Source organism: Olea europaea, chromosome 15, assembly GCF_002742605.1.
Source record: "Olea europaea var. sylvestris chromosome 15, O_europaea_v1, whole genome shotgun sequence".
Classification (NCBI taxonomy): domain Eukaryota; kingdom Viridiplantae; phylum Streptophyta; class Magnoliopsida; order Lamiales; family Oleaceae; genus Olea; species Olea europaea.
The window spans coordinates 17,336,454-17,354,859 of NC_036251.1; the positions used below are offsets into that span (position 1 = coordinate 17,336,454).

The window sequence follows — 18,406 nt, forward strand, 5'->3', positions numbered from 1 at the left end:
TCTCTTCAGTCCAAAATCAAAATCATTTCATTTATTTTGATTTTCTTTCATTTCATCCTTGGAGTACATAAGCCTAAATTTGGTTCGTTGTACTTGTGTTTTGGAGTGCTACAAACACAAGTGTAGCCGTTGTATCTTGGGAGTCGATTGCCGAAATCCGTAGGCACCGTTGCGGGGCAAATTCGACTTAAGGACAGAGTCCAACTCTTGTCTCGGTTTTGTCACCATCATTATACTTATTTCGACGTCACTATTCACAAAAATCATCCAACATGTATGATGGAACAGGGCACAAAAAAAAGCTTTCTGAGGTTTCATCATGGGAAAACAGTAAAAAAGCAGCTCTTGAAGCCAAACAAAAGCAAATAGAGGTAATTGAAACGCACATGGTGATTATTAGCAAAATATTTTGCAACAAAAATGCTTGCGGTCTTTGATCTTTAGTCATGAAAGAGTTTCTTTCTTTCGAATGGTTGTTGGCGTGTTTAGTAGTTGGTCTGTACTTCTACGAAGTCGACCAACGAAGAAAAATAAGTTGAAATCTCGTACATTCTCCCACGTCCACTGCTACATATAAATGGCAGGAACGTATGGAGAAGGAGAAAGCAGATTATAAATGAGAAGTAAGGTCGCTCTCGTTCACAAGCAAGCAGAAGAGAGGAGACCTATGGTTGAAGCTAGACGAGGCGAAGAAATTTTCAAAGCAGATGAGATGTCTGCAAAATTCTGTGCAAATGGGCATGCTCTGGCGAAGGTTTGTGGGTGCATTGGAGGTTAAGCTTCTCTCGTTTGGCAATTGTGTGAATTTTGTTGTGTAGTTTTGGCGTGTTTAACATATTCAAAATATGACTAGTTTTCATTTCCTTGTGTGATCTTGTACAGTAACTGTACTTTTTCCTTGCGAGAAAACAAATACATTTGTTTATAACTTGTGCTGAGAAGTTCTCATCTCTCAAAATTTAGGATTAAGCCAAACGATCACATTGTTTGACACAGCACTCACAGTCGAGACGTGGGTCCCGCACGAATAAAATAATGCCAACATCCCATATGAGTGTGTTGTGTCAAACTTTGTGGTCGTGTAGCATGATCCCAAAATTTAAGCCAGTAGAGAAATGAGAAATTTATTTATAATGTAGATATTCAAGAGTAGAAAAAATTGCTCTTCCCATGGTCATTGTGGAGTACTTGCTCAACCGTGTTAACCTAAATCAGTCACTACATGCAAAACCTAGTACATTTAAGTAAGAGTAAATCCTTTTTACTCGAGTTTTGTGTAGACTCTCTTCATTCCCAACAAAAAATAATGGGCTTGAATAAAGTAGAAGCGATATCGACCCAAACTGTACTTCACTCAAGTCCTCTCTTATATGATGGACTTTTGATTCAATTTGAGTCTTCAGCTGTACGTCCTTAGCCCATCATTGCATCATTTCATTTTTATTGCCCAAATATACCCAATGTATATGTATTTTTTACTTGATCCTTGCCTACCCAAGCATGCCCGATGTTATTTTATTCAATTAGTAATTTTACATTTACCGATAAAAAATAATAATAATAATAATAAAAAAGGTGTACACATCGTAGAGGAACTTATCCATATATTTGACGTTATGATAGTTTAAAATATTTTCTAGTTTTACCTTTAACTCTTTCTAAAAAATGTTATTTTAGTGAACTAGTAAATTTATCAACCTTGGCTTCCACTTTTGTGTTGAAATTTGAAACTGTAAATGCTTATCTGCAGCACTTTTTAAAAATAAATAAATAAATAAAATATAATATAATATAATAAAAATTGTTATTATCATTTTTGCAAGGCATTTTAACACCAAATTTGTTCAATATTGGACCTACCTTTCGTGGTCCGATGTAAACTGAACCAGTCGAGTTGGAAAAAAGAAACATAGCTGATACTCGTATAGGCTACTCTATTGGGGTTGACTTTGATACCATTTTGACATCCTAATAAATCTTTCTACATAGTACCATCCTAAAAAAACCTTTTTACCAGGAACAAGTTTCATTTCTGTTTGAAAAGAGAATTCGCTGAATAAATTGAATCACTCTTTATGCTGAACCACCACATGTTCAAATTCACAAACAAGTAAACACAAGAACAAGGCAATCCTCGTACCAGATCACAATATACACACAGCATACGACTCCATAAAAACAGCCTAGTATTGCATAAAAAAAGTCAATTTTATCGATCCCCACATGGTACCAATCATGTTCTCGGTGGCAGAATCCCATTTGATCACAGAAACATCCTAAAAAATGCTCAACATTGCAGCCACATTTTCCCTCGGAAGTATGAGGAGGATATTTTGATGTATGATGTGGTGTGGGGGTAGAATTACAAGGTAATAACAGAAGATGAGTCCAAGAAGATTTTGCATTCAACATACGGAAAGTGCAAATCAACCTAGCCCCATTATAAATAAGAACGACGAATTGCTGACAGAACCAAAAGCAATGGAAAATTGAACCAAACATTTTATCCTGAACATGCATACGATATTGAATTCTTTATTATAAAAAGGACAAAGAAATATGCCTGGAACTCTGGAATCGTCAGCCTCATAAGTCAAAATACAAATCTTCAACGACCAAAGGCACAATTTAATACAGCACCTGACTCTTGATCATGTACTTCGAACAGCAGCTAAACATTTCTGTACAAGAAGAAATCACCGAAGGCATAAGATACAAGGGTTAAATATTTGCAAGATTTCAAAATTATATTGAAATAATAATTTCAACTAGTATACAAATGCCAGCAACTAAAATACCAGATATTTTCGAAACAATGAGAGGAGAATACAATCAAACATGGAGTACATGTTTGGTTTGCAGTTGTACAATAAACACGATTTTAGTTTATTTTTCTACTAAACAAGCCATTAATTGTTCTCTTCTAGCAACAAAAGAAATTCCAGAGGTATTATGATGGTTTTCTCGGAACTTCAGGTAAGAATGACACGCTAAAGTTTACGTCATTAGTAAATGAAGTCTAGCGAGAACTTGAGAAACATGTGCCTATTTCATCAAAATCATAGTTATATACAGATTATCACACAAAAATCATCCAAAAGAAAGCATTTGTTTAACTATATGATTCACGCAGCATCACAGCTTTGCAGTAACTGCATGTACTTCATTGCAACTTGTACCAAATGGTCTATTAATAAACTACACCACTATTTGGTGGGGATTAAAATCAGATATTTAGTAAATTTTGATAAAAGTTGATAAAATGTGTGGTTAAAAATTTATGGATCCCATAAAATTTGTCGTTAAAATTAGTTGTTGATTTTGACTTAAATGAAAATCTAGCTTTTAAATTCTACTAAACAGGGGATATATTAAAGATCCACACGATTCAGCTATTTTTAAGCTTTTCTTAAAAGTCCAGAACTGGTTTTTAAGTCTTCAAAGATAATGCATCAGCCAAATGGTAAAATCGTTTTCTAGAGGTACTCTTCAAGTTCTGTCCCTGATTCCCTCTCAGTCCAGGATCCAACAGTCTGAACAAGAAATAATCGAGCAGTCCACTTATATTTCAACCCCCCCCCCCCCGCGGCCCTTTTTTTCAGTCAGTAGGATTAAACTTTATCATGCCAGTATATATTTGCTGAAACATTATGAGAACTTCCCAAAACCATGTTAAAAACAATGTATTACCACTGAAGCTAGCAAACAATTACATGTTGATTGATGTTGGTGATAAAGCAAAAGAAATCAACCAGAGTTGAATGCAGCAGAAAGACTGAGAAGCATCCAAAGTGCCTCAAATGTCCCGACAAGCATTTCCCTCAGAATGCAATACTAGACAATGTTTAAAAAGGAAAAAGTGGGTATCAAGGTGTTATACCTCAATGAAAGGGTGCTTACCTCAAGAAAGAATAATAAATAATTCAAAAGAATAACAAGAAAACAAAATTATGCTCATTGATATCCATAATGGAACTAATTACAGAAATTAAAAGTTTAACTTGCAAAAGAACATAAAATAGATCGATATAAATAAAAATAATAAGTTCTCAATTTATAATCACTTTATAAGTGATTACCATTAATTAGAGACAACCCAGAAATTTCTTGTATTGTCATACTAAACGATCTCGGAGGAAATCAGTGACATCACCATCCTTGTCACTAGAAGTTTCTTCTTATTCTTTGCTATCATCCTCCACTTGCAAGAATTTACTGTCCTTCCTCTCTTTGAACCCATAAACATGTTAGGTTATGAAGAAATAATTGAATGTCTGGACAATGCAAGATATATAGGCGAACACTATAGTAGCTTTCAGCACTAAGCCTCGCAAAATGACATTTAAGGTATGGATTTCAAAACGTTTTCTGGAAGCCTCCGTGAAACAGTATTTGAAGCATAAGCCTCAAGTATCATTTTTCAACAATGACTAGATTACCCTTCTTCCATGATACCATTTCGCACAAGTTTGTGGGACATTTAAAAAAAAAAATTCTAAATAATAAACAGTTAGGAACGAGGAATTCATAATTCAGTGAAAAAGTTTTACTCAACTAAACCAAGGATGTAATTTAAAGTAATTAATAACATAGATGAACTTGCACAGTAAAATTAAAAAGGAAAACTTATATTGCATGACTTCTAATATGAGTGCATCTCTGATTTGCTGAAAAACTGAACATGCATGCTAATAAATAGATATGCATATTCGATATGACTCACCACTACCTTTTTGACCAGGGAGAGGAATTCTTACGACAGATTAACGACAGTATATAGCCTGATCTATATGTGGAGGGATCTGTTTGATCTCTGTCCCAAGTTCTTGTTCAATCCTATACCTGAAAGATTCGAGTAGGAAAATCATATAATAATCTCCAAAAATGAAGTAATATTGTATCACTGAAAAATAGAATAACAGCATACAAATTGAAACGGTCTTCATAGGTTATCAGATTCACAGCTAACCCAAGATGTCCAAACCTTCCAGATCGTCCAACCTACACATGACAGTATAGTCCATGAAAAAATAGCACAGCAGTCATGACTAGTACACTGGCATAAAATTTAACATACCCTGTGTAAATATGTCTCAGAGTTCTTAGGAAAATCAAAATTGATTACGACATTGACTGCTTGGATATCTATACCTCTTGTAAATAGATCTGCAATTAGATTGCAAGAGGAAGATAAAACAATTATTGCAATAACGTAAGGAGAATACCGTTTAACTAGAAAAACAATTTCATTAGATGAGGCTAGAATCAAAATGCAGGTAAAGGCATGTCCCTTCTTTCTCCTCCCATCTGAATTAGTGGTGAGGAGTGAGGACAAATGTTGCTGCCGAAGGATGCAAACAAACAATTATTAGGAAAAGGGGGAAAGGGAAAGGGAAAGGGAAAGGGAAAGGGGAGGGAGGAAAAGGGGGAAACAGGAGGGAGATAAAAATTGGAGAGACAGGAGAGATATTAGGGGAGAAAGTATTAGGCCCCCTTTTGGTACCCATTTTTGTAAGAATATGAATGAAAAATATAGTCGTTATGGGACCCACATAAGAGATAGAAAGTCAAATATGGTGGTTTGATGCGATGAATAACAGTCATATTTTTCATTTTTGCGGTTAAAGAAAGCGAATCAAACAGGCTTTAATTTATTTCACTATCAAAGTAGTTGTTTATTACAAATACAAAGCATAAGATCCCTTTATATTGGGCTTCAAGGTACTATTCTAAGTAGGAAATACCTAACAATGTTTTGAATACCAGACCAGACCGACCGGTTCAACCGGGGTAACCATAAACCGGTCTCAAATCCAATCCAGTCATTATCAGTTAACCGGAAAATAGGAAACTAGTAAATACATCCGTGAACCTGCAGGTTAAATCAGAAACCAGAAACCGATTACGGGTTTTTAACCAATTCTAGAAAATGTCTTCATTAAAAATCCTTCAAACTCCTCCTTTTTTTTTAGCCCAACAGGAGCAGGCCCAGTTCACCTTTCAACCCCTCCCATCACTATTGCTGTTTATAAAAGAAAATTCCCATGAAGTTGATTGTTGATCAACCGATGTGGGATAATTGATCAGTGACTAAAGGACAGCTTTTAAAGTATAATCTCATCATACACATATTTTGACAATCCGATGTGGGATGGGCCTTAGGACAACTGAAAATTGAAATGCTTAAATGTTAATTATTTATTGTATTCTACATTAACATGAATTTAAATCATTAATTGGTGCTTTTGTCTATATATATTAAGTTAAAAAATTAACTTAATTTTGTCAATTTCGTGGATATAATTTATTAATTTATTACCAATGGTTCGACCTCAATTCGACCCTTTGACCCTTGACTCTTTCTCTTTTCCGGGTCGATTTTCAAAACATTGATACCTAATAACATTTATTGAATCAAACTTTAATTATTTTTCCTAAAATACGCATCAAATTGAAAACTGGATTATATAATCTCTCTTCTAATATTCCAAAAGTCGCATCCCCCATTCAACCGCAAGAATACAAAATTTACAAAAAATATAGAATTTGATTTGAAATGAATGCTTCACAAGGACAGTGGAAAACGTACACCACCACGAGTGCAACTGCAAGCCAGTGATAAAATAATTACTTACGTGGAAAGGAAAAAAAAAATGAAAAAAAGAAATTACATATTTAAAAATATACAACATTGTTAGTCGAGTTGCAGTTAACCGTAATTGGATTATTTTAGAAATAGCAGCAAAAGAAACCAAGAACTCTTAAGTCTTCATTGGAATCATGCAGTTAAGACTAGGGACAATAACATTAAGAAAGAAAAATGGTATTCTCTCTATCTATTTAGGCCCATTTTTGTTACAAGGAAATAATCAAGAAAGCCTTGCATTGAAAGCCAAAAGGAGGGTGGCAAAGTCACTTTATCTAATGCTTCAAAAATAGCATGCACCTAAGAAACTTTTCAACTATTGACCCTCTATATACACTTGCGGTTATATTAAAAGTATTCAAGATTAACTTGTCTATTTACTCATACTATCATGCACTAATTGTGCACAATCATTTCCCCACCCAATCCAATTGTTGCAAGCAAAGCACAATAGATCTAAGGGACTAATAAGTCTACAGTTTGGAATACATTTTTATGAACCAATATTGTTATGAGCCACAGGCATAATCAAACAACTTGAGCATTGCATACTCATCTGAGAACAAAATTGTAGATGTAAAAGCTCAGTCATCGCAAGAAGATGGAGATCATACCCGTGCAAACAAGATTCCTACAGGCACCATTGCGGAAGTCGTGAAAAACTTTGTTACGATGATCTTGAAGCATCTTAGCATGGATATAGAAACAAGAATAGCCTAGCTCTGTTATTTTCTTGGCAAGAAGTTCTACTCGATTCACGGAATTGCAGAAAATAATAGATTGGTTTATTTGAAGCTGCAGACAGAAAATTTTACATGTATATAATCCCCAAAACAGAATTTTCATGGGAAAAAAGATGCATCATCCACAATAGAAAGTCATGCTCAATCAAGAGTTCTAACCTTTGAAAAGAGAGTATTGAGGCAGTGGACTTTCTGTCTTTCTTCAACAAATGCATAATACTGTGTTATACCTTTGAGAGTTAACTCATCCATAAGGTTGATGACATAAGGCTTCTGTAGGTATCTATCTTTGAAATCTTTCACAGTGACAGGAAATGTGGCAGAGAACATTAAGATCTGACGGTTTGCAGGCAGAAAACCAATTAACTGCTCAATGGAAGGTTGGAACTCTGGTGACAAAAGCTTATCAGCCTGAAAGACATTGGTAGAAACAGGGTGAGTTTACCCATCAATAATCACCTTTTTCATAGAACTAACTAAACAGAACAGGATTATAGTACGATCAAATGTCTATAATCTCCTAATCGGTTTGGAATGCCATGACCGTACAAAAGCTAATTCAACCTTGGACATAAAAACAAATCAATGGCTAGAGACTTGCACTTTGAAGAAAGAAACTGTGACCATACAGACTAGTTCTCCAAATCCCACAGTATCCCTTTTCTCTTCAAAGTTCTAAATAAATATCTCAAATCAAAATTCAGATAGCATTAACATCTACTGCTGCTATCATTTCTACAGCAAAGTAGAAATCCTTAACAGAGTAGCGCATCACAAACAATTCAAGAAAATCACATCACAAACAATTCACGAAAAATCATTACCATATTTCCAAAGAAATACTTCCAGGCTCCCAGTCCAAGGAGAAAAGTTAGTTTTTTTAAAAAAAATTTATTTTTATTTTTATTTTGGGGTGGGGCATGGGCTGGGGTGTTGGGTTCTGAAGAAATGAAAACTAGGGAGTCTTCCTAAAGGAATACCAGCCTCCCCAATTCCAATACTAACAAAAGAACAATATCATTTCACATTTAAGTTGCTTGACTCATCCACAAAAAAGAAAGGTAACTGCAAAAAATAAGGATATACCAAACCATCTCATTACCTCATCCATCACAAGCATAGAGCAATGTTTCAAAATGCAAACACCCTTTTTTGCAAGATCAATGATTCTCCCAGGAGTTCCAACGAGTAAGTGAACTGGTTGATACAAACGCATTATGTCATCTCTTAAGCTAGTTCCACCTGTTGTAACCATAACTTGAATTTTTAGATGCTTCCCAAGCTCTTTACAAACTTGCGATGTCTGAAGGGCTAATTCTCGCGTTGGGACAAGAATAACAACTGCAACAGTGCAAATTGGTGAGATGCCATACAAGAACAGAATAATTTAAAGCAAAGATATAACAGAAGCAGAAAAATGAGAAAATGTCAAACTACGCAAAATAATTGCTAGCTGGTCAAATTCTTCATCAAAACATTTCGTAGGACACAACATTTTATCTACTCTTTTACTACACATTCCTTGGAGCCCACTACTTATAAGCACTTAAAAGCTTAGCCAAGCCCGCAAAGCGTAACAAACAAAAAGACAAAGCAATCTTGTAATTTCTGCATCTCCTATCCCAAATAAACATCGTCACTGGTTTCTATTAGAATGAGTCTAACTTGGGAAAAAGTAATGGCAGCTACCATTCATCTCAAACTCGATTTTGAGCTCTCAAAAAGCAATAGGTCTAGCTCAGTTGGCTAAAATAAAAGCTCTCACTCTCACAATAAAAAAAAAAAAAAAGGATCAACTTGCACCCTTTCTTGAATTTGAATCACTTCCTCTTCCCTGAATAAGTCAAATTTCTACAAGGTAGGGTGTAGAGATGACATATTCACAAGCAATATCAAATAAATAAGATTAAAACCTTGAATAACATTGTTGTCTTGATCAATTTTCTCCAGGGCAGGAATACAAAAGGCAGCAGTTTTCCCTGTTCCATTTTTTGCTCGAGCCAAGATATCGCTTCCAGTGAGAGCAATTGGAATGCTCTCCTCTTGAATTGGAGAAGGTCTCTCAAATCCCTTCTCATATATTCCCATAAGCAGCTCGCGCTTCAGAAAATAGTCTTCAAATTCATTTCCTTTAGTAGCTGTTACATCCTGCAAGGAGAATCATTTATTAAGGCTAAAGCCTAAATATACAAACAAATGATAGTCTAAAAATTGTGGAAGGGCTGCTTGTATTTCTCAAAATCTCAGAAGTTGATGCAAATAAATTTACAGCCACAAGAAATAAACAATTGGCAACTATAAAACACATATTGGAACCCGATTAATCTTCTTCATTGAGATCCAATGAACTATATTCTGCAAACAATTTAGCTAACAAATTAACTGTACAGACAATTTAGTCATACATGCAAGCAGGATCTATGTGTCTTAGACAAAATGCTGCACGTGGATAGCCAGGTGTCATAAATGTCTAGACAGAATTCTCTATCTTATTCTCAGCATGACATCTGCAATTTACACATCCATTAACCAGACACGGAAGACTGCAAACGAAAGTTTAACAAGGTGACAGAAGTTACAAAGAAAATTGATGAACAAGGTGAAGCAAATCCGGATCCAGAGTGTTCATACCTGTCCACATCCAAAATGCATCGGACACAGCCAAGCAGTACTGGAGATTAATTATGAGACAGAAATGTCTATGGAAGGAAATTCTACTATTTAGATTACAACATGAAAACAGCTTTGATTTCAGAAGGCTGAAAAATAATGAAATGTTTATAGGGGGAACTTGCGATGGAGGTTCCAAATTGATCAAAAAAGTGCCGTGAGGTTCCAAACCTACCAATCTTTGCACCGCAATCCAAAACCTTTTAATAAATGTGCGGTGTAAGGACCTTTGAACGCATTCCATCCAAATATCTGTCTGCCGACCAAAAACTCAAAGGTTCGCCTTCATTTGACCATTTGTTAGACCATTTGTTACATTTTAAGAAGGGCCAACTGGTCTCCACGTTTTCCACTTAAAACAACTAAAATGTTTTTTCCCAAAAAATAAAATAAAATAAAATAATTAAAAGGAACAGAAGGTGTAATAATACTGATGATGATGACGACAACGATGATGATGATAATACAACAAAAAACTTCATCTCCCTCAACCCACCCCCTTCTCAACCACCACGACCCCCAACCACCCTTAATCCAGTTGTGGCCACCAACATCTTCACCACGAAATCAAATCTGCAATTAAATCCCAAAACCCAATTATCCCCTGCACTTTTCTCCTCAATTTTCATACAAATCAATGCCCCAACATCAACTTATGGTCCGAAAATCCGCTATCCAATATTCCCCTCCTGAATCTGACATGGTCACTTCATTACCACAATTCAAACACCAAAACAACAGTCTCACATTTCTATCGCACTGGGAATGGTGTCAAAATGAAACCAAACAAGCACCACCAATTAAAATACAATTAAACGAAATACATTTAATGTATATATAGCAGCAACAGCAAATAAATTTATTAGAAGGGATGAGAAATTTAGCATCTAGAATCTATTTCCTGTCATTTCATCAGTGGCATTATTTGGAAATTTGAATGATATATTCTCTTCTTTTGATAGATTTTATGATTGGGGATGAACAAGATTCAGATTTTGAATGAGCGCTCAGGAGTGTGTTTAGGGGGTGTGAAGGCTGCTGGAGTTGGTGGTGGTGAAATGTGGCCGTTAAAGATATGGTTGCCATTGGTTTATTGTGGTGGTTGGGGTTGCCGGTAGCCACTGTTGAATCATGGGGTGGCAATGTGGGTTGTCAGGTTTTGGTACGACCTTGCTCTGCACATTTATTAAAAAGGTTTGGGATAGCAGTGCCAAGATTGGAAGGTTCGGGACTCTGCAGCACTTCTTTGAAAGGTTTGCAAACCTCTCTTGCAAATTTCCCTAAAAAGAATGAGAGGTGGACTAAACTAAGCATGACACAAGACGACTGCAAAGTATTAGATTTCATTAGATCAATATAGAAAGCTTTGGATTCAAAAGAATGGTAATAAGGCATTCACAAAACAAAATCGAGTTTGTAGAGTATTAGACTTGGTTTCTTCTTGTTTAACCTACACAAGCTCCTCTAACTTACCAAGTATTTTTTTTCTCTTATAAAAGCTATCAAATTCAAAAATTATTAAACCACTACACTGATGATTATTTATCTACCACCATGGCCATGTTTAACTCTTAGCTTGAGTTGTCCATATAATAAATTAAATAATGGCGTGTGTTGAGTTATGAAAGAGCATGCTGACCACTAAATTTAGAACGAAATTACGTTCAACCATCCACAGTAAAAGATAATGGGGTTTGAAACTCGGTTAAGACCCCTGATTTAAACCTAATGTGTTGTGTTAATGTAATCAGCACATAAATTGAAGAACGGATTAAATACAAAAAATTTGTATGAATCAAGAATGCAGCACGTAAAAATGAATCAGAATATAGAGCATGTAAAGATATGAAACAGCGGTAAAAAGAGTACAACTAAGGCAGTGATAGGTTTGCTTAGTCTTTGTAATTATGATTTTCAACTAAGCGATTGTATATGAGAAGAAACAATGTTTAAAACCCCACCTGGGCATTGAACTGAAAAAGTTAAAAGGCCAGGATTCAAAGGGTCAAAATTTTCACTGGGCCCGAACTGGAGTCAGTCCAGATGTCAAAAAAGATAGAAAATATGTATAAAAATACATACAATAGAAACTATAAGAGATAATTAAATTTTCATGAACTAATACAAAATTATAAATTCAAATTTATTAATTCAATTTACAAACAAGACAGTGAAAATTTACTTCACTGAGGGTAGTGGCCAGGGCACTTTGGTTAGCCTGACGTCCGAAGATCACAAAAGGGATTAGAGAAGAAACACCTTTAAAAGGACAACATTTTGAATCTTTAGATTTTTTACCTCTGTTCTGTCTAATTTGTCATGAAGAGATTCACAAAACATCATTACTTGGAGAAAAACAAATGAATTCAACTGACTAAGATAACAGCTCCATACTGCATGAAAGGAAATAACTGCAAGAATTAAAAAGTGAAAACATTTTTGAAGTACCGCAAATCAGACAGGACACTTTTCCTCAATATGGAAACATCCACAAAATCAAAACTAGCCAAATAAAGACTAATCGCACATTAGATATTGCAGCTCAAAAATTCCAGAAGAGCTTCCTTCATAATATGAAACCAAGTAATAACAAGCATTAAAATGGAAAACTTTTTTGGACTATCGTATGGCAGACAGGATAATTCTCGTCGATTTTTGGAACCATATTCAATATTCCAGATCAAAAATTCCAGAAGAGTTTCCTTGATAATCTGTACATAACCCTAGCTCTGGAAAGAAAAACAATTTCTTTGGTACTGACCTTGAATCAATAGCTTCCGAATGCATGGCCCTTTGGACCTCGTTGCCTACTCTGTCGGCAGGAGCCGGAAGCTGAGTCCTTGGAAGCAACTGCTGTGGCTGAGGGTTCCGAAATGCCTGATTATTCGGCGCTGGATTTCTCTGCACGTACTGCTGCGTAGGATTTCTTGGCTGAAACCCATAGTTTGGTCCAGTATTCATGTTCATTCCCCCACCTCGGCCGCCTCCCATCCCCGGCGGCGGATACCTCGCTCTCGAGCTCATTGCTAAATCCTAAACCAACAGAAAATGTGAATTCTACGTAAACACAAAACCAAAATCTGATGAGAATTGGGGTTAGGGTTTATGAAAAAATGTAGGCCTAAATAGAAGGAAATTGTTAAGGTTAATTAGAAATGGGAGCGAAGAATTTTTTAAAATTATAGAAAACGGAAGCGTTGAGAAGGTGAACGATCAACTGGAGATGGTGTAACCGTTCTAGGGCTTGGATGAAAGATTGAACCGGCGCGACATTATTATTATTATTATTATTATTATTATTATTATGATATATATATATATATATATCTGATGAGAATTGGGGTTAGGGTTTATGAAAAAATGTAGGCCTAAATAGAAGGAACTTGTTAAGGTTAATTAGAAATGGGAGCGAAGAATTTTTTAAAATTATAGAAAACGGAAGCGTTGAGAAGGTGAACGATCAACTGGAGATGGTGTAACCGTTCTAGGGCTTGGATGAAAGATTGAACCGGCGCGACATTTTTTTTTTTTTTTTTTTTTTTTTTTATAACAGGAAGGAAGCGGATCTATTGGACTCGTTACAATATCGTTTTTTATTTTTTCAATAAAAAAACATTTTTAAAATTGCTATATGATTACCATAAACTGAGGAAATACATGGAAATGGTCGCTGGTCATGGCCTTTGATCATTAAAAAATAATTCAAATTAAAATAGATATATAAATTACCATCTACTAATTTTGTCCTTGTTTTCAATCAAAGAAAGAGATGTGAAAAAAGGGAAAAAGGAAAATTTCACACAATCAGTTGTAATAGTCGGATCCGGTTGAGAGTTATCATTCCTACAGTCTATCCAATGTCGACAATCATAAAATTTTTAATTATTATCTTCAACAAGGTTAGTTTTTTGTGGATTTAAGAGAATGATTTTTCATTTTGTATACATTTTGAATTTGTGATTTAAATTGTCATGTATAACGTTTATTCTTCATTATTTCTCTCCATTTCCGACGACAAAACAAACTATGCTCACCGACTATTTAACAATCAGCTCAATCGACTATTTAATAGTCGGCTACAGTCGTCTTGGGTCGATTGTCGGGCCATTTTTTTAAATGAGTCAACTGTTCGTCCATTTTTTTTCCTTTTTTCTTTTTTTCCCCTTTTTTCCATTTTTTTTCCTTTTTCTCATTTATTTTTTCATTTTTCCTCGTTCTTTTTTCCTTCTTTTTTTAAATCTTTTCGTTTTATGATAAAAAGCAATTTTTTTCGATTTTCATTAAATAATATTTATTTTTAATTAAATTTTCAATTTTAATAAAAATACTTTATAATAACTTTTTTGTCTATAATCCATTTATTTGTTATTAGCGTTAGTGTAAAATGAATTTACGTTACAATTCGGTTCGTTTAATTTTATGAGACTATGCTCGATTCGATTGTCTCTTACTCAATGTTCTAATATTTGAATTTTTTGCAGGATGGAATACTTTTTAGATTCATAGTTGAGACAGATGCTGGGGAAAGATACTTGGAACAGTAACTTCGATAGTTCCACTACTATATTGGAGTTGTTGGATAATCAGCACACAAATATTCTATACCAGTCCTTCATCTGGCCCCTATGTCAGTTGAGGGAGATGCAATACTTCGAGCAGATCATCGATGCACTACTACATTAGCTGCTTAGGATGGAATACCATCTAGACATGGAGTTGAGATAACTGTCGGAGAAAGCTACATGGAATAGTAACTTTATCAGTTTCACCACAATATTGAAGCTGTTGGATGATTAGCACACGAATATTCTATACCAGACCTTGCTCTAGCCCCTTTATCAGTTGAGGAAAGTGTAATGCTCCGGGTAGATCGTCGATGCATTGTTATGTCGGCTGCTCATGGCAATCAACAGCGATACCTTCTACTTTGACCTTGGAGACCAGGTCGCTACTTTCTCCTTGATTGAGTTTACCCTAATAAATGGACTAAAGCTTATGGGCGATGATGCAATTCATGACGATACTCAGAGAAGTAATAGGCTGTACGACACTTATTTTCAGGAATAAGAGACGATGCTTCTAACTTAACTTATTGGCGCAATCAAGAAGTGTGACCAAATGTTAGATAGACTAAAGTAAAGACTGGTATATATCCTTTAGAGCGTGGTGCTGTGTCATTACAATAAGACTGCGATCGACCTCTTACATCCGGAGATCGTCAACGATATCGATGCCTTCAACAATTATCCATGGGGCTAAAGATATTTTGAGGACACCGTACACATCTTCACCATATCATACTTAAAACTAAGGGGTCCGTGTTTAAGTACGACACTTATCGATTTTTCCTGGCAATGCATGCAAATGTTTAACATAACTAAGGCCTTGTTTGATTCTTAGTCTTTCCAAAATACTCTCTTCTTTCAATCACACATTATTCATTAAAATAATATTACAAATAAATTAAAAAAATCTTATTTTTTAACCACATTTTCCATCAATCTGTTATTCTAAAATGCATATTAACATAAAAATGGGGCCTCTAAGATCAAAATATTCTTATACTAAATTTATACATAATTATTATATATGATGCAGACAGTGGCGGAGCCAGCACCTGGCAAGGTGGCACAGCCACTCGTGCTAGCTCCACTAAAATTCATTGTTGTTACCGGAGCTAAAGAAGAAGCCCGAAGATTGAAGTTCAGGCGGCGCTCATGGAGATGGAAGAATTCGGAAGAAGATGACAAGTAAGTAAGTGATTGATTCTGGGCCTTTTTTTTTATTGGGGCTCCTTTTCCTTTTTTTATTTAAAAAAGTTGGCCCAAAACATTAGATGCAATTTAATAGCTATATATCGTTTAATTGTTTAATTCAAATGCAAAATGAGAGAACAAATTGCAATTCTAAACCCTACCTCACTCCCTTCCTTCTGTACTCGTGCGACCTGCCGTTGGTTCGCTGAGTTGTCGTCGAGCCTTTTCGGTCTCCTACACTGACCCCACTGCATCTTCATTGTTCTCTCCATGAGTCTCAATCATCTGCATTGTTCATCAATATTTCACGATAATAGAGTTAATCTACTTGTGCTTATAAAAGGTTTTTATGTTTTAGCACCGAAGATGTTTTGTTGTACATGTGTGTATGCTTTATTGAAATTTTTTTGTTGTTGTATTGTTGTTTTTGTGTTCGCACGAATTATAATTATTGAATGAGACTTTAAAGTTTAAATGATTTGAGCCTTTTGGGCTAAATTTTGAGTCTTCTTTGTAGTCTTGTGCAATTGCTAATTTCTTTTCAAATTATGGTGGTAGGCTAATAGGTAATGATGAATTATGTGATTGAACAGGCTCTTATGTCTGTATGAAGATTCCATTTTTATCTGATGACATCTTCTTAAGCTTGGTGAATAATTCAATGATTAGAGCTGTTTGGAGCAGAAAAAATGATTTAAATGTTAACTAGTGGTTTCTTGTTATATGCTTTTCATAAACCAAAATGCACTTAGCTTAGTCGTACTTTGTATTATGCTTCTTTGTACATTGTTCATGGAAGAAAGATGGCCAAGTTTGTCTTTTGGACACTACGTAGAAGCACCTAGAAATTGCATCTAGTGCCCCTTTTCTTTAGTTGAATGAAAAGTATAAAATGACGGTCGATGGTCGACGATCGCCCTAGCTAGTCAAGAATCTTGGATCCGTCACTAGTTACAAATCTAGGTATATGAGACTGTTCCCCTCTTGGGTACCCAGTTTGCGATGTGAGGAGAGATGTGCTGCCCTCGATGCATCATTGGCGAGCATTTCGAGCGAACGGATATCCATATCTGTCAAATGGTTATCAACTCTCCTTGATAACCCTCATATAAGTATTATACATTTGTGATTTTTCATGCGTATGTTGTATGGTTATATATATAAATTTATTGCTTAAATTGTCCTTATGTAAACATGATATTTGATGATTATTTTTTTATGTCATAAATTCTTCTCGTGACATATTCATAATGTCAATGCATTCATAAGTATACATGAAGTTTCAAGAAATAAAAAATTTCCCAAGTTTCAATAAGTTAAGGACTGGTTTAAAAAGATATATATTTCATATATTTTTATTACAAGGTGTATGCTCATCCCTGTGTAACTGGAAAATGTGGCGTGAAGGACCGACATACCCGACCAATGTTCAATGATAACATTAATATTAACCGCTTTGCGGTACTACTGGTAGGACGAATAGGGTTCCAAATAAAATGGGATTATATATTGAGAATTTTTTTTTATTTTAAAGTAATTCAAATGAATATCAAAAGTGTGCATCATGTACATGAAGTTTGTTTACTGAGAGTTAGCTCATTCCACGTTATCCCTCCTCATTTTTATATGATGGAGGCAAGATGATTTGACCTGACGATTTGTGATGACATAGATTCAATATTATAAAATTTAAATATTGAATTCATTTTGTAAATAAAGTTAACATTCAATTTAACTATCTTATATTTTTATTAAGCACAAACTTATTTTAAAATACTAAGTCATTGATATTTATTACGTTGAAGAGAAAAAATCGTTTTTTTTTAACATTTATGATGTTAGGAGAAAATGAAATGATAATACTTTCAGATCTGGGTATGTAGATTTGGGATCGTCACACCTACGCTAGAAAAGGTCAGGATCCTAAATAATCCCCAGTCAGCAACTACTCCAATTGCATTTAATAGTAATGGTGAGCAGGGAATCATATATCCTCTGCGTGATACGTTGGTTATATGGGTTGTAATATCTCATAACGGCCTAAATCACATCCCTTTTAGGTAACAGTAGCTCTGCAAATATTTTGTTTGAAAGTTTTTTTTCCTAAATGCGAGTAGATTACCATTGGATGTCAATGATTGAACCTATATGGCAATACTAGAGATAGTCTAATCCCAAGGGAACAGATTATGATGTCAATATAGATTGATGAAGAACCAACTGTATTCAACGGGTATATGGACTTCTTAATTATGGATAGTAGGTTCGCATATAATGGAATTCTCGGAAGGTTCGTCCTGAAACAGTTAAAGGCAATAATCTTAAATCATCACCTATACTTAAATCTTGAAATTTTAAAAGAGATAGCCAAGGTCAAGGGTAATCAGGCAGCTGCACGTGAGTGCTACATTAATGCCCCAAAGAAAGCAACCCCAAAAGCTCCTGTAGTCAATACTATCTTGACAATCGAAAGGAACATGCTTGAGAAACCTCTTTTCAAAAAGCAAATATCTGATGTTATGAAAGATGAATTAAAAAACCTATCTATCGGTAAGATAATTTTGTAAGTACCAGGAGAAGCATGTGCAAAA

The 18,406-nt window shown here is 35.0% G+C and overlaps 1 protein-coding gene and 1 pseudogene across 1 annotated transcript; one reads left to right on the forward strand and one right to left on the reverse strand.

Moving 5' to 3' along the window:
* Window positions 1–272: 272 nt before the first annotated feature.
* LOC111411318 lies at window positions 273–778 on the forward strand (annotated as a pseudogene).
* Window positions 779–2,060: 1,282 nt separating this feature from the next.
* LOC111411319 (DEAD-box ATP-dependent RNA helicase 6-like) lies at window positions 2,061–13,083 on the reverse strand. The gene is made up of 11 exons (XM_023041859.1): window positions 12,821–13,083; window positions 12,508–12,576; window positions 12,242–12,368; window positions 9,303–9,537; window positions 8,492–8,730; window positions 7,549–7,800; window positions 7,261–7,441; window positions 5,078–5,166; window positions 4,928–5,001; window positions 4,730–4,842; window positions 2,061–2,681 (listed from the first exon to the last, which is right to left on the reverse strand). The coding sequence occupies exons 1-10, from the start codon at window positions 13,081–13,083 to the stop codon at window positions 4,764–4,766; spliced, it is 1,608 nt and encodes a 535-aa protein (XP_022897627.1). The 3' UTR covers window positions 2,061–2,681; window positions 4,730–4,763.
* Window positions 13,084–18,406: the final 5,323 nt, after the last annotated feature.